Below are 13,293 nucleotides of genomic sequence, written 5' to 3' on the forward strand. Positions count from 1 at the left end.
ATAAAGAAAACAAAAATCCCCACAACTGGACCAATGAGCAACATCATGATAAACGGAGAAAAGATTGAAGTTGTCAAGGGTTTCCTTTTACTTGGATCCACAATCAACACCCATGGAAACACCAGTCAAGAAATCAAGACGCATTGCACAGGGCAAATCTGCTGCAAAAGATCTCTTCAAAGTATTGAAGAGCAAAGATGTCACCTTGAACACTAAGGTGTGCCTGACCCAAGCCATGGTATTTTCAATCGCATCATATGCGTGTGAAAGCTGGACAATGAATAAGGAAGACTGAAGAAGAGTTGACGCCTTTGAATTGTGGTGTTGGCAAAGAATATTGAATATACCATGGACTGCCAAAAGAACGAACAAATCTGTCTTAGAAAAAGTACAACCAGAATGCTCCTTAGAAGCAAGGATGGCAAAACTGCGTCTTACATACTTTGGACATGTTGTCAGGTGGGATCAGTCCCTGGAGAAGCACATCATGCTTGGCAGAGTACAGGGTCAGCAGAAAAGAAGAAGACCCTCAACGAGGTGGACTGACACAGTGGCTGCAACAATGAGCTCAAGCATAACAACGATTCTAAGAATGGCGCAGGACTGGGCAGTGTTTCGTTCTGTTGTGCACAGTGTCGTTATAAGTCAGAACCGACTCGACGGCACCTAACAACACAACAACGTGGATTGAATTGTGTCTTCCCAAAACACATATTTTACCCCACACCTGTGGATGCAATCTAATCTAATGTGATGTAATGACTTCCCCTAATGTCTCCAGTATCATCAGTCAGTCAGCTGAGGTCCTAACAGCATCAGGAGGATCTTAAACCTGTAACTTCTGAGTTATAGGAAGAACAGCACAGACACAGAGGCAGGTACGCACTGACTGGGAAAGACAGACACCCTGTGAAGAACACCTACCACCAAGGAACGAAAGAAGCCCAGGTCATAGACCAGGAAGGCAGCAACATGGTCACGACCTTGATTTGGACTCTGAGCCTCCAGAACGGTGAGAAAATAAATTTCTGTTCTTTAGAGCCATCCACTTGTGGTGTGTGTGTTACAGCAACACTAGGTAACTAAGTAGAATGGGTCCTTTAGAGAATGCCTAGCCAAAATCTCTCAATTCATAAACAAGTGTACCAAGTACCAAACCAAACCCATTGCCGTTGAGCCGAGCCTATAATACAGAGGAAAACTGCCCCACAGAGTTTCCAAGGTACACCTGATGGATTTGAACTGCTGACATTTTTGGTTAGCAGCCATAGTACTTAACCACTGAGCCACTGAGGAAAAATTAGAGAAATTGGTCTAGAAGGCGAGTCTCCCAGGCTCCTTTACACCATCATGTGTCTTCACTAAAAATAAAGATAATTTTAGATAAATGATCAGTTCAGCACATTATTCTTAGAATTCACCAGGATTGGGGATTCTATAGATTCTATGACAATTGCAAATTGAAAGGCCAGTTAATTCTCTGGCTGGAGGTCTTTGAATTTACAGCAGTGGCCAGATCATATACCATGCCTCACTACAAAAGCTTCCTTTCACAACAACGAATTAAGAGCTATTGCCAATGAGTGGTGTTTTTAGTGAGAATTGAAAGTCAGGCTCAGGTAAATTCTGTGCCATTTGTTAAGAACAAAAATAAGTCTGACACAACAACCATAACTGCTTATGATACTGAATTCCAAAGGGATTTTTTTTTTTTTTTTAGCTCAGTATTTACTTCTTTACCGAGGACAAAATGAAATTATCTAAATGGAAGAGAACTCTTTACACAACTTTATGCTAAAAGTTCAATAAACACAACTGGCCTGTAAGATGGCTGCAGTTTCCAACATTAAGCAGCATTTTCAATATAACCCAGTTCATAAAAGTGAAAGAATGGCGGAAAAGAATCAGTATTAAGTATGTTGCAATAAACTATGTAAGCTGAATACTAAGAGAAAACTTAAGTGTTCAAGCAGTGAGCCAAGTTTCCCAATGGAAAGCCATGAAAACTCGTATCTGGTGCAAAGAGAGAAAAGACAGGAAACGCTACAGGCCCCACTGCAAGGTTAACATGATAGAAACACCAGCGGAGGGTAAGTGACCAGAGGAATATCCGCCATCCCTCCACCACCCTTATTGCTAAATAAAGAGAAGTAGAGAAATGTGAGAAGTGGCAAATTAAGAGGGAAGTAACATCTTCTCTTCTATGGGAAGCAGAACATTTTATAAAATTCTTGCACATAGCCAATAGAATCCAATTTTACTCAAAGCAAAATTAAAGTTCCAAATGTTTTCTCACAAAGCAGAAAAAACCATTGAGTTTAGTATGGTAATTGTTCCTGTAAATATTACAGCCTCAACATCTCTCCAATTGGATACTTACCTCCTCTGGGGTGATCACACCTGTTTCCTTAAACTTTGATTCCTAAAGAAAGCAGAAAGAATAAAAAAATAATTGTGTTAAACTTGTACTTTTATTCATTTAATTAAAAAACATTTGTGGGGCAAGAATTTGCCTGGCACCTTTTTAGGCAACGAAGCAGATTAAAAAAAAAAAAAAGAATATAACACGGGTATCTGACCTCAAGGAACATATAAGTCTAACAGATAAAACTGACATGGAAGAAATTACAATAAAATTTGATCGGTGCTATAATAGAGCAAGGTCTTTGGAAAGGCATCCCAAGGTTTATATAAACATGAAGCCTTACAGTAACTCTGTAAGATGACCAACAGTTTTTATTTTACAACACAATAAAAACGTCTTACAGGTGTCTAGACACAGCACAATTCAGCCAATGTCTTACTGCAGTTGATCAATATAGAAGCTGAATCTAGAAACCATTTAGCATTTGCCCATTATTCTCATTTCTACCAAGACTTTGATACAACATTCTCGCCTCTAAAGCAAGGATGTTATTTCACTAATTTTTTTTAAATAAATTTTAAGATATATATGAGATTTTATGGTAGAGTCTACAAAAACAAAAAGATTCATTTAAGAACATTATTCATTCAACAAGTATTTACTAAGTACCAACGATGTGCCAGGCATTGTTGAAGGCACTGGGGATATACCATGAGTAAAACAGACCCACATCATCCTTAACTTCATAGGAAGTTTAAGCTCTAGTGGAGGAGAAAAAACAACAAAGAAACTATGCTAAATGGTCATGAAAACCATTAAGACAAATAAAGCAGAGAGGAGTGGGGCGAGGGATGCAGATGACTAGGATGGCAAGAGAAGGCTTCTCTGATAAGGTGACATCTGAGAAGAGAATTTGAGGAAAGGAACCAGCCATAAGTATGTCTGGAGGGAAGAGCACTTGAGGCAATGTGGAGAGCACCTGCAAAGGCCCTGAGGTCAAAGCCTGCTTGACAGTAACACAGAGGAGGTCAGCCTGGTTTAAGCAAGAGTGACAAGGGATAGAGTAGATGAGACTGTGACCTGTAGGGATCAAGTAGAGCCTGGAAGATCGATCACCTTAAAGACTTCAGCTTTTACCTCACATATGTCTTCCAGACAAAAAATGACTTTTCTCAATTTTTACATGCTAGAAGGCCATTACTTCTTTGAGTATTTTGTCTCTTTGCCTTCCCACCTCTAGTAGAAAACTACGAGGATTCTCTTACTTTAAGCTAGTAGTTTCTACAGGGAGGAAGAAGTAAAGGATCACTAATTCTGCTTTCCTTATTACTAAAAAGAATACACCATACATAGTGGCATGCTAACAATTCCTTTACAGTTCAACCGTCCATCTCTTTAATTTGGGAGATCTTCTTGTTCTTTTCTTCTCGAAACCAAGAAGCCTAACACTGCTACATTACTTAAATGTTGTATTTATCTAGATGGAGCCTTGGTAGCTCAGTGGTTAAGAGCTCGGCTGCTAACCTAAAGGTCGCCAGTTCGAATCTACCAGTTGCTCCTTGTGGGGCAGTTCTACTCTGTCCTATAGGGTCACTATGAGTTGGAATCGACTTGATGGCAACAGGTTTATAGCTAGGTAGCTGTGCTATTCTGAAAAGGTAAAATAATATACAAAACAGGCACTGGATTCAAAAGTCAGAATTATTTTCAACTTTAAATAGCTGACTGAATAATTTGAATTAAGATAACTTTCACATTAAGCTAATATGAGCAGCTCGAAAGCTGGAAATCTCATTCCTAAACTCTCCCAATTTTTTTTTAACTTGGCCCAACAGATTATCACTTTTAAAGGCAGTCACAGAAATAAGCACACAAAAGAACAGACCTAGCGTTTCCCTCTGTCACGGAAAGGGAGGAATGTAAAATTGTCTACTATTCTTCCTAGGAGCCCTGGTGGTGCCTGGTTAAGCACCTGCTAATCGAAAGGTTGGTGGTTCAAATCCACCAGCAGCTCTGAGGGTGAAAGATACGGCAGTCTGCTTCAGGAAAGATTACAGCCTTGGAAACCCTACGGGGCAGCTCTATTCTGTCCTATAGGGTCACCAGGAGTCAGAAGTTACTCTATGGCCCTGAGTTTGATTTTTTATTCTTCGGAGAACATGATCATAACTTCTTGGATAAACAAAGCCAACTCTTCCCCAAAATATTTCATTTCCACATTAAGATTTGTAAAGCTTTCACTAAAAACTGAAAATTCAAAAAAAAAAAAAAAAACTGAGCAAGAACTTGTCATTCATTTCTATTGCTTGCTTTTCAGAAAGAAAAAAAAATGACAACAAAAAGCCTAGTCTGATAGAGTTATAGAAGAAAAATCTGAATGCATTTCTAGTAACTTATTTCTAAAAACAGGAAGAAAACTTCTGTAATAGCTAACGTTTCATAATTTTTACTTTAAAAGTACTGTATTATCATATTGTAAATGTAAAAAACACATACAGCAGAGTCAAGCTACTCCTTAGTAAGTTCAAGATTAACAACTAGTGATGACTATTACAGAAGCTCGCAAGAGGCAGGTTTTTGCTTCTTAGCTAATGACACTTCAATGAGACAATGTTGCAAATTTCACCTTGTTCCTGTGAAACATCAAACAAGTTGGGGTCTCAGTCTATGACTTACTTACTTCTAACTATGGGAGACTTTCCATGAAAGTCGAAACAACAAAAAAAAAATTGACGTGTCATCTAAGACCAAACACTGACTTTATTTTTTAAAAGGACAACCCAAATCCTTGTTCGGGGAGTTTAAACAACTTCAGAAGTGATGGTCTGAGGGTCTTATCTTCCGACCCCAGGTCCCCAGACACACTGCATTTGGAGCGGGCACAAGTGCGCACAGCGTGCCTCTGAGCTTCTCCCTAGGAGCCAGAGGGCCCCGAGGAGCAGCTGGGTTAGACCACGGTATGGACAGGGTTCCATGCCCACCACCTCCTGCAGCCTGGCCGGCCGCAGGGCAGGGGTCCCCAGTCCCTGCAGACCTGAGCGGCAGCCTGGCCAGCCGCTGACCACGGCCCCCCGGTCCCTGCTCACCTGAGCACTTCCTGACAGCCCCTGAGAGCCCGGGTCCCTGCAGACCTGAGCGGTAGCCTGGCCAACCACAGGCCCCCCAGCCCCTGTAAACCTGAGAGGCAGCCTGGCCGGCCGCAGACCACAGGCCCCCTGGTCCCTGCAGACTTGAGTGGCAGCCTGGCCAGCCACGGGCCCCTGGTCCCTGCACACCTGAGCACGTCCCTGAAAGCCCCTGAGAGCACGGGTCCCTGCAGACCTGAGCGACAGCCTGGCTGACCACGGGCCCCCTGGTCCCTGCACACCTTAGCACGTCCCTGACAGTTCAAGGGCCCAGGTTACTGCAGACCTGAGCGGTAGCCTGGCCAGCCACGGGCCCCGTGGTCCCTGCATACCTGAACAGCAGCCTGGCCAGGCGCAGGGCAGGGGTCCTCGGTCCCTGCAGACCTGAGCGGTAGCCTGGCCAACCACGGGCCCCCCAGTCCCTGCAGACCTGAGCAGCAGCCTGGCCAAGAGCAGGGCAAGGGTCCTCGGTCCCTGCAGACCTGAGCAGCAGCCTGGCCAGGCGTAGGACAGGGGTCCCCCGGTCCCTGCAGACCTGAGCGGAAGCCTGGCCGGGCGCAGGACAGGGGTCCCCCGTCCCTGCAGACCTGAACGCGGCCCTGACAGCCCCTGCGAGCCCGGGTCCCTGCAGACCTGAGCGGCAGCCTGGCCAAGCGCAGGGCAGGGGTCCTCGGTCCCAGCAGACCTGAGCAGCAGTCTGGCCGCCTGCAGACCACGGGCCCCTGGTCCCTGCAGACTTGAGCGGCAGTCTGGCCAGGCGCAGGGCAGGGGTCCTTGGTCCCTGCACACCTGAGCGGCAGCCTGGCCGGCCACGGGCCCCCGGTCCCTGCACACCTGAGCGCGTCCCTGACAATCCCTGCGACCCCCAGTCCGTGCACACCTGAGTGCGTCCCTGACAGCCTCTGAGAACCTGGGTCCCTGCACACCTGAGCGAGAGCCTGGCCGACCAAGGCCCCCCCCCCCCGTCCCTGCACACCTGAGCGCGTCCCTGACAGCCTCTGAGAACCTGGGTCCCTGCACACCTGAGCGACAGCCTGGCAGACCAACGCCCCCCCCCGTCCCTGCACACCTGAGCGCGTCCCTGACAGCCCCTTGGACCCCCGGTCCTTGCACAACTGCGCGCGTCCCTGACAGCCTCTGAGAACCTGGGTCCCTGCACACCTGAGCGACAGCCTGGCCGACCAAGGGCCCCGCCCCCCGGTCCCTGCACACCTGAGCGCGTCCCTGACAGCCCCTGCGACCCCCGGTCCCTGTACACCTGAGCGCGTCCCTGACAGCCTCTGAGAACCCCGGTCCCTGCACACCTGAGCGACAGCCTGGCCGACCAAGGCCCCCCCCCCGTCCCTGCACACCTGAGCGCGTCCCTGACAGCCCCTGCGACCCCCGGTCCCTGCACACCTGAGCGCGTCCCTGACAGCCTCTGAGAACCCCGGTCCCTGCACACCTGAGCGACAGCCTGGCCGACCAAGGGCCCCCCCGGTCCCTGCACACCTGAGCGAGTCCCTGACAGCCCCTGCGACCCCCGGTCCCTGCACACCTGAGCGCGTCGCTGACAGCCCCTGAGAACCTAGGTCCCTGCACACCTGAGCGGCAGCCTGGCCGACCAAGGGCGCGCCGGTCCCTGTACACCTGAAGGCGTCCCTGACAGCCCCTGCGACCCCCGATCCCTGCACACCTGAGCGCGTCCCTGACAGCCCCTGAAAACCTGGGTCCCTGCACACCTGAGCGGCAGCCTGGCCGGCCACAGGCCCCCGGTCCCTGCACACCTGAGCGCGTCCCTGACAGCCACTGCGACCCCCGGCCCCTGCACACCTGAGCGCGTCCCTGACAGCCCCTGCGACCCCCGGTCCCTGCACACCTGAGCGCGTCCCTGACAGCCCCCGCGAGCCTGGGGCCCGGCCTACCTTGAGGACCGGGGTCAGGTACTCAGCCACTTCCAGCGCCTTTCCCTTCACCGTGTTAATCACGTTCTGCATTCTGGGGCCCGGGCAGCGGCCGGCCCCGCGGCGCAGTGGGCACGGCAGCCGGGGGAGCCGGGACCGGAGCCGGGGCGTCAGGCAGCGTCCCGGCTGCCGCCGATCGGCACCCGGGCGCCGCCACCCGCGGGGACGGGAGGCAACGGGGCGGACCGGTCGGGCGAGGGGGAGGCGCGCTCTCGGCGCCCGCGGCAGCGGGGCCGGGCCCGGCGGTCGCCCGGGCGCAAGGGAGGCAGCGGGTCGGCCGAGCGCCGGCGGGAGAAGCGGGCGCACGCGCAGCCCGGGTCCGCTGGGCGCTGTCGTCCCCCCGCGCCCTGCGCGCCCCTTCCGGCTCCCCTTCCTCTCTCCCTCTCGCCGTAGCGCCGCCGCCACCTGGGCCCCACGTGACCCCGGACGCTCCCGACACGTGACCCCGGACGCTCCCGACACGTGACGCCGGAAGGCCCCGCCGCGGGGGCGGGACTAGCCCGCTTTCCCCGCCCACCGGAAGCGGAACAGGGGGCGCGCCTGCGCCATGGGCTGCGGCTGCGCTCTTTCCCGCTCAGGCTTCCGCTCCGGAATTGGAGGCTTGAGGACAGGGGCTTCTCGCCTCTTTCCGCTCCATAGCTTCCCCGCCTATGGACCTTAAAACCTACTGCTGCTACTGCGGTGCTAGGCAGATACTGTCCCACCTATAGGATGTGAGCTCTTCCGCTACAAGCTCCTCCGGGGGACCGAGGTAACCGCTCCCCGCGGGCAGACGACTGCGCGTGCGTGTGAGGGGAGGGCGCGTCTGCGGAGATCTCCTACTGCGCATGTGTGAAGCGGGGCCTCCCTGACCGGCGGTGTCTTTCTCGGGTGGAATTTCAGTGCGCATGTGTGAAGTGGGGCCTCTGACCGGCGGTGTCTTTCTCAGGTGGAATTTCAGTATTGACACTTTAAGCCCATTTTTCTAATGTCCGCACTTCGGTGGTCTCCACCATCCCTGCCGAAACACTGGGGGACTTTGGGAAAGTTGCTTCACCTGCCTGGGGTTTAGTGCCGCCAACATATCGAAAAAGGATTTGTATTAGACTCACTCACTGATTTTTAAGATCAATTTCTAACGCTGGTTTAGTGAAAATAAGCAGTGTTTCAAATATTTCCATTCTGACCTTTACTGTGACAGAATCCCAACTAAGAAAAGCCAAACCCTTTGCTCTCAAGTCGATTCAGACTCATAGGGACCCTATAGGACAGAGTAGAGCTGCCCCATAGGGTTTCCAGTGGGCGGCTGATGGATTCAAACTGCCGACCTTTTGGTTAGCAGCCGTAGCACTTAACCACTGCTCCTGAATCTCTCCCAGCAAGCTTTTTCTTCCTAGAGAATGGTTGTTGCTAAGGAAGAGAATAAAGCAAACCCATTACCATCAAGTCAGTTGTAACCCACAGTGACCCTGTAGGACAGAGTAGAACTCTTTCATAAGGTTTCCAAGGCCATAACCTTTACAGAAGAAGGCTGCCAAATCTTTTTTCCACAGAGCACCTGGTGAGTTCAAACTGATATACTACCTTTAACCACTGTGCCTTGAGAATACAAACTAAAAATTCTGCTTTAGAGCAGAGTTACTAATAAGAATGAAAACTAAAAAGTTCTTGGAATGAAGAGCACAGATACTAGACATTTCAGTAATCAGTTTGTAAGTACTGTAATAGAATTGATTGAAAAAGAATAATGAGCCAATTTCAAAGTATTGCCCATTCTGATGTTGTTAGGTGTTGTCCAATTGCTTCTGACTCACAGCAACTCTACGTGCAACAGAACGAAACACTGCCCGGTCCTGCACCATCCTTGAAATCGTGTGAGCCCATTGTTGCAGGCGCTGTGTCAATCCATCTCCTCGAGGGTCTTATTCTTTTTGCTGACTTTCTACTTGACCAAGCATGATGTCTGTCTCCAGGGACTGGGCCCTCCTAATTACATGTCCAAAGCATGTGAGACGAAGTCTTGCTATCTATCCTTGCCTCTAAGGAGCATTCTGGTTGTATATCTTCCAAGACAGATTTGTTCATTTTTCTGGTAGTTCATGGTATATTCAATATTCTTGGCCAGAACCATAATTCAAAGGCATCAGTTCTTCTTTGGTCTTATCTTATTCATTCTCCGGCTTTTGCACGCATATGAGGCAATTGAAGATAACATGGTTTGGGTCAGGCACACCGTTGTCCTCAAGGTGACATCTTTGCTTTTTAGCACTTTAAAGAGGTCTTTTGCCCGTTCTGAAAGAGGTAATATTACCTGAGAAACGACTACCTCCCACTCTGAAATGACGTATGCTGAGGTTATAGCAACATCGTCAGGAGCTCCTAAAGGTGTACGTGTGCTATTACAAGGAGTAATGTGTATGAAGTCTTCAACATGCAGTATTTAAATTAAGGTCATGCCATTCCCTAGTTCACAAATCACAGTGCCCTGCATCGGCGGCTGGACGATCAGGACAGGGAAGGAAGTGGACCTGTTTGGAGACTAGTCACAGAGCTGGCCACGGCCTGAGACGCTGATGTTTGATGACACTGTTAAAGTGAGTTGTGCATAATCTGCCCTTTGCCAGTGCTTCTAGGGCCAAACCAGTAATCCAGTTGTTGTCAGGTCATTTCTGACTCATAGTGACCCTGTGTGTGTCAGAGTAGAACTGCTCCACAGGGCTTTCAATGGCTGATTTTTCAGAAGTAGATAGCTGCCTCTGGGTAGACTCAAACCATTTGGTTATCAGCCCAGCCATTTGGTTATCAGCCCAGCACGTTATCCATTTTTACTACCCAGAGACAACTGTTTCTAGGGCAGGATTTCTCTGTTTTCGGTGCTGTTGTTACTTTGGGTTAGAGAATGCTCATTAGAAGCAAGGATGGCGAAACTTTGCCACACTTGCTTTGGACGTGTTACTAGGAGGTTCCAATCTTTAGAGAAGGTGCAGTACAATGGATCGCTTTTGTGTGGCCTTTCTAGCCATGGTCTTGTAACTCCACCCAAGTGATTGGATGGGGATGTGCAAATGGGGTAATTATAGCCCACCAAGGGGATTGGTCAGTTTTGCCATACTTCTGGGCTTGAAATGAGCCATTGCAAAGGCAGGAAGTGCAGAGGATCCTACCGCCACCAAGGAAGAACAGCCAGGAGCCAGCACATCCTTTGGACCCTGGGTCCCTGCACTCAGAGGCTCCCAGGAAACAGAGAACTGTAGCCCTGAAAACAGCGAGAAGCAGTAGCAAAGAAACTGCAGCAGGAAATGGCGCGGTAGGCTTCCCAGCCCACGGAGGGAGAAAGCTGAGTGCCTCTGGGCAGAGGCCGTACGGCTTGGAAGAGGCTGTCTTGATGGAAGAACTGTATCCTGAGTGGTCCTGATCCTGAATTGTAACTTGTTGTTTCCCGAATAAACCCCATAACTGTGAGTATGGTCTGTGAGTTCTTTGTGGCCGTTGCAATGAATTGTTGAACCCAGCAGAGAAATGGAGAGTGCTGCGGGAGGGACGGTTGATGTCAAAATTAGTAAAGATGAGGGAGAGAGAAGGCCTGTCTGGCCTCTGCCTCGTAGGAATCAGCCTTGGGCTGTTGGTCTTGATTCTCTTTTCGCTTTGTGAAGCTAGAGGAGGTCAGACACTGCCCTTGTGCTGTTCTTACAGAAGGACACCATGCTGCATAAAGCGGAGGATCAGCGAAAAAGAGGATGACTCTCAGTGAGATGGACTGACACAGTGACTGCAGCAATGATTGTCAGGATGGTGCAGGACCAGGCAATATTTTGTTCTGTTACAAAGAAGATCTCTGTGAGTTGGAATGAACTCAACGGCACGTAGCAACGACGACACGATTCTTTGTTAGGGAGTGGCCTGTGCATTGTAGGATGTTTAGCAGCATTCTTGGTTACTACCCACTAGATACTGGTAGCACTTACCCCATTGTGGTAACCAACAATGTCTCTAGACATCGCCAAATGTCCCCTGGGGACAAAATCACCCCCAGTTGAAAATCACTATTTTAGGAATTAGTGGCTGGTGTACCTTGGTGATCCGCTTAGTTGTCTTCAGAACGTAGGAAAGTTCGCTTTCTCATAGTTGCCGTTTTCTTTTCCTCCAATGCAGCCTCAGAGCGTCCTTGCTCACTTGCTCCCTTTGTCAGCACTTCTAATCTGGCCCTGCCTTTTCTGTCTCTAGAATTCCCCCTCCTGTTGGTTATGATTTTTTCATCTCCTTCCTATAGCTTCTCCTGTATTCCTCCACTCTGTTCTGATACAGTTATAGCCAAGACGTGTAAAAAAATTCCTTTGCTGTTGTTCTGGAGCCCTGGTGGCGCAGTGGTTAAGAGCTTGACCGCGAACCAGAAGGTTGGCAGTTTGAATCCACCAGCTCCTCCTTGGAAACCCCATGCGCAGTTCTACTCTGTCCCGAAGGGTCACTGTGAGTCAGAATCGCCTCGATGGCAGCGGGTTTGGTTTTTTTGGTTTGTATGTGCACACTTATTTGTCTTTGAGTATTTGCTGACAAAGCGTTCTTCTCTCCAAGACAGTTAAAGAGCAGTAGAATGGAAAGCAAGCGCTGTGGCCGTCCTGTGCTGTGGTCCTTGTCTACAATGTACACCTTCCTGCTGGGAGCCATATTCATCGCTCTGAGCTCAAGTCGCCTCCTGCTGGTGAAATATTCCGCCAACGAAGGTAAGCGAAGACTGGGAGTATGTGTGGAACGCTTCCATCTTATCACACACCATGACCCTTGTCATCAGTGTCTTGGTGTATAAAATGGTGTAATAACATCGAGCACTCTACTTCACGTGACCAATAAAGCATAGGAAAGTTGGACTTTTTTAGGCCTTTCATTCTTTCATCAGAAAAAGTTTGAGGCTGGGGTGAAGTTTGGGTTAGTTGGGTACAGAATCATAACCCCTTGGCACAGGTCAGACCTTTACATGAGAACGTTGCTCCAGTCCACAGGTGTTTCTGGGCCTGCGACAATACGTACAGTTATAGCATATTTTGAAGGAAGCACCATATATTTGTTAGGACATTTGACATTTGCAAGGTAGCATATCAGTGGGACAGTGGAACGGGCCAGATGACCAGCTTTGATAAATATTTTCTCAGGGATTGTTCTTTTTGTTTAAAATGTAATAGTTTGTATTTAAGCAAATTTAATATAATTCCACAAAACTAAATACAGTACCCACACTATTTATTGAGGACACATGCAGTCGTTATGTCAGTCTGCTTGGGGAGTCAGATGTGTATCTAAGTCTCTCTTTCTGTTCACATTTATTTGTCAGGCACTGGGCTAAGTGTTACTGGTAGGTTTCAAAGAAGGTAAGATGAGGACCTTGTGCTCTAAAACTGATTTTATTAAAGGAGGCATACATGTAAACACACCATGAAAATACAGTCAACACAGTAATAGAGGTAGGCAGAAACCAAAACCAAAAAGCATCACCATCGAGCTGATTCCGACTCATAGTGCCCCTGTAGGACAGAGTAGAACTGCCCCGTAGGGTTTCCAAGGTTGTAATCTTTATAGGGAAACCCTGGTGGCGTAGTGGTTAAGAGCTACGGCTGCTAACCAAAAGGTTGGCAGTTCAGATCCACCAGGTGCTTCTTGGAAACTGTATGGGGCAGTTCTACTTAGTCTTATAGGGTTGCTATGAGTCGGAATCGCCTTGATGGCAACAGGTTTGGTCTTTTGGTTTTAATCTCTACAGAAGCAGACTGCTACATCTTTTTCTTGTGGAGCTGCTGGTAGGTTTGAACCACCGACCTTTTAGTCAGCAGCTGAGCACTTTAACCACTGCACCACCAGACTGCCTTAGAAATGGGCAGCAGATACTGAG

The 13,293-nt window shown here is 48.9% G+C and overlaps 2 protein-coding genes across 8 annotated transcripts in view; one reads left to right on the forward strand and one right to left on the reverse strand.

Moving 5' to 3' along the window:
• ATG3 (autophagy related 3) overlaps positions 1-7,548 on the reverse strand; it is a 37,270-nt gene extending 29,722 nt beyond the window's left edge. For 2 of the 3 annotated variants that reach the window (XM_064276695.1, XM_064276288.1), the window contains exons 1-2: positions 7,395-7,547; positions 2,381-2,422 (exon numbers count right to left, since the gene is read on the reverse strand). In XM_064276695.1, the coding sequence (XP_064132765.1) occupies positions 2,381-2,422; positions 7,395-7,466 (114 nt within the window). In that variant the 5' untranslated portion in view covers positions 7,467-7,547. Of the gene's footprint in view, positions 1-2,380; positions 2,423-7,394 lie in introns of all 3 variants that reach the window. The other variant, XM_064277167.1, reaches the window with a different exon arrangement.
• Positions 7,549-7,963: 415 nt separating this feature from the next.
• Positions 7,964-13,293, forward strand: part of SLC35A5 (solute carrier family 35 member A5) — a 28,311-nt gene continuing 22,981 nt past the window's right edge. For 2 of the 5 annotated variants that reach the window (XM_010592955.3, XM_003412863.4), the window contains exons 1-2: positions 7,964-8,361; positions 11,985-12,133. In XM_010592955.3, coding sequence (XP_010591257.1) covers positions 8,321-8,361; positions 11,985-12,133 — 190 coding nt within the window. In that variant the 5' untranslated portion in view covers positions 7,964-8,320. The remainder of the gene's footprint in view (positions 8,362-11,984; positions 12,134-13,293) is intronic. The other 3 variants (XM_023551820.2, XM_010592956.3, XM_010592957.3) reach the window with 3 other exon arrangements.

The sequence above is a fragment of the Loxodonta africana genome, chromosome 1 (genome assembly GCF_030014295.1).
Source record: "Loxodonta africana isolate mLoxAfr1 chromosome 1, mLoxAfr1.hap2, whole genome shotgun sequence".
Classification (NCBI taxonomy): Eukaryota; Metazoa; Chordata; class Mammalia; order Proboscidea; family Elephantidae; genus Loxodonta; species Loxodonta africana.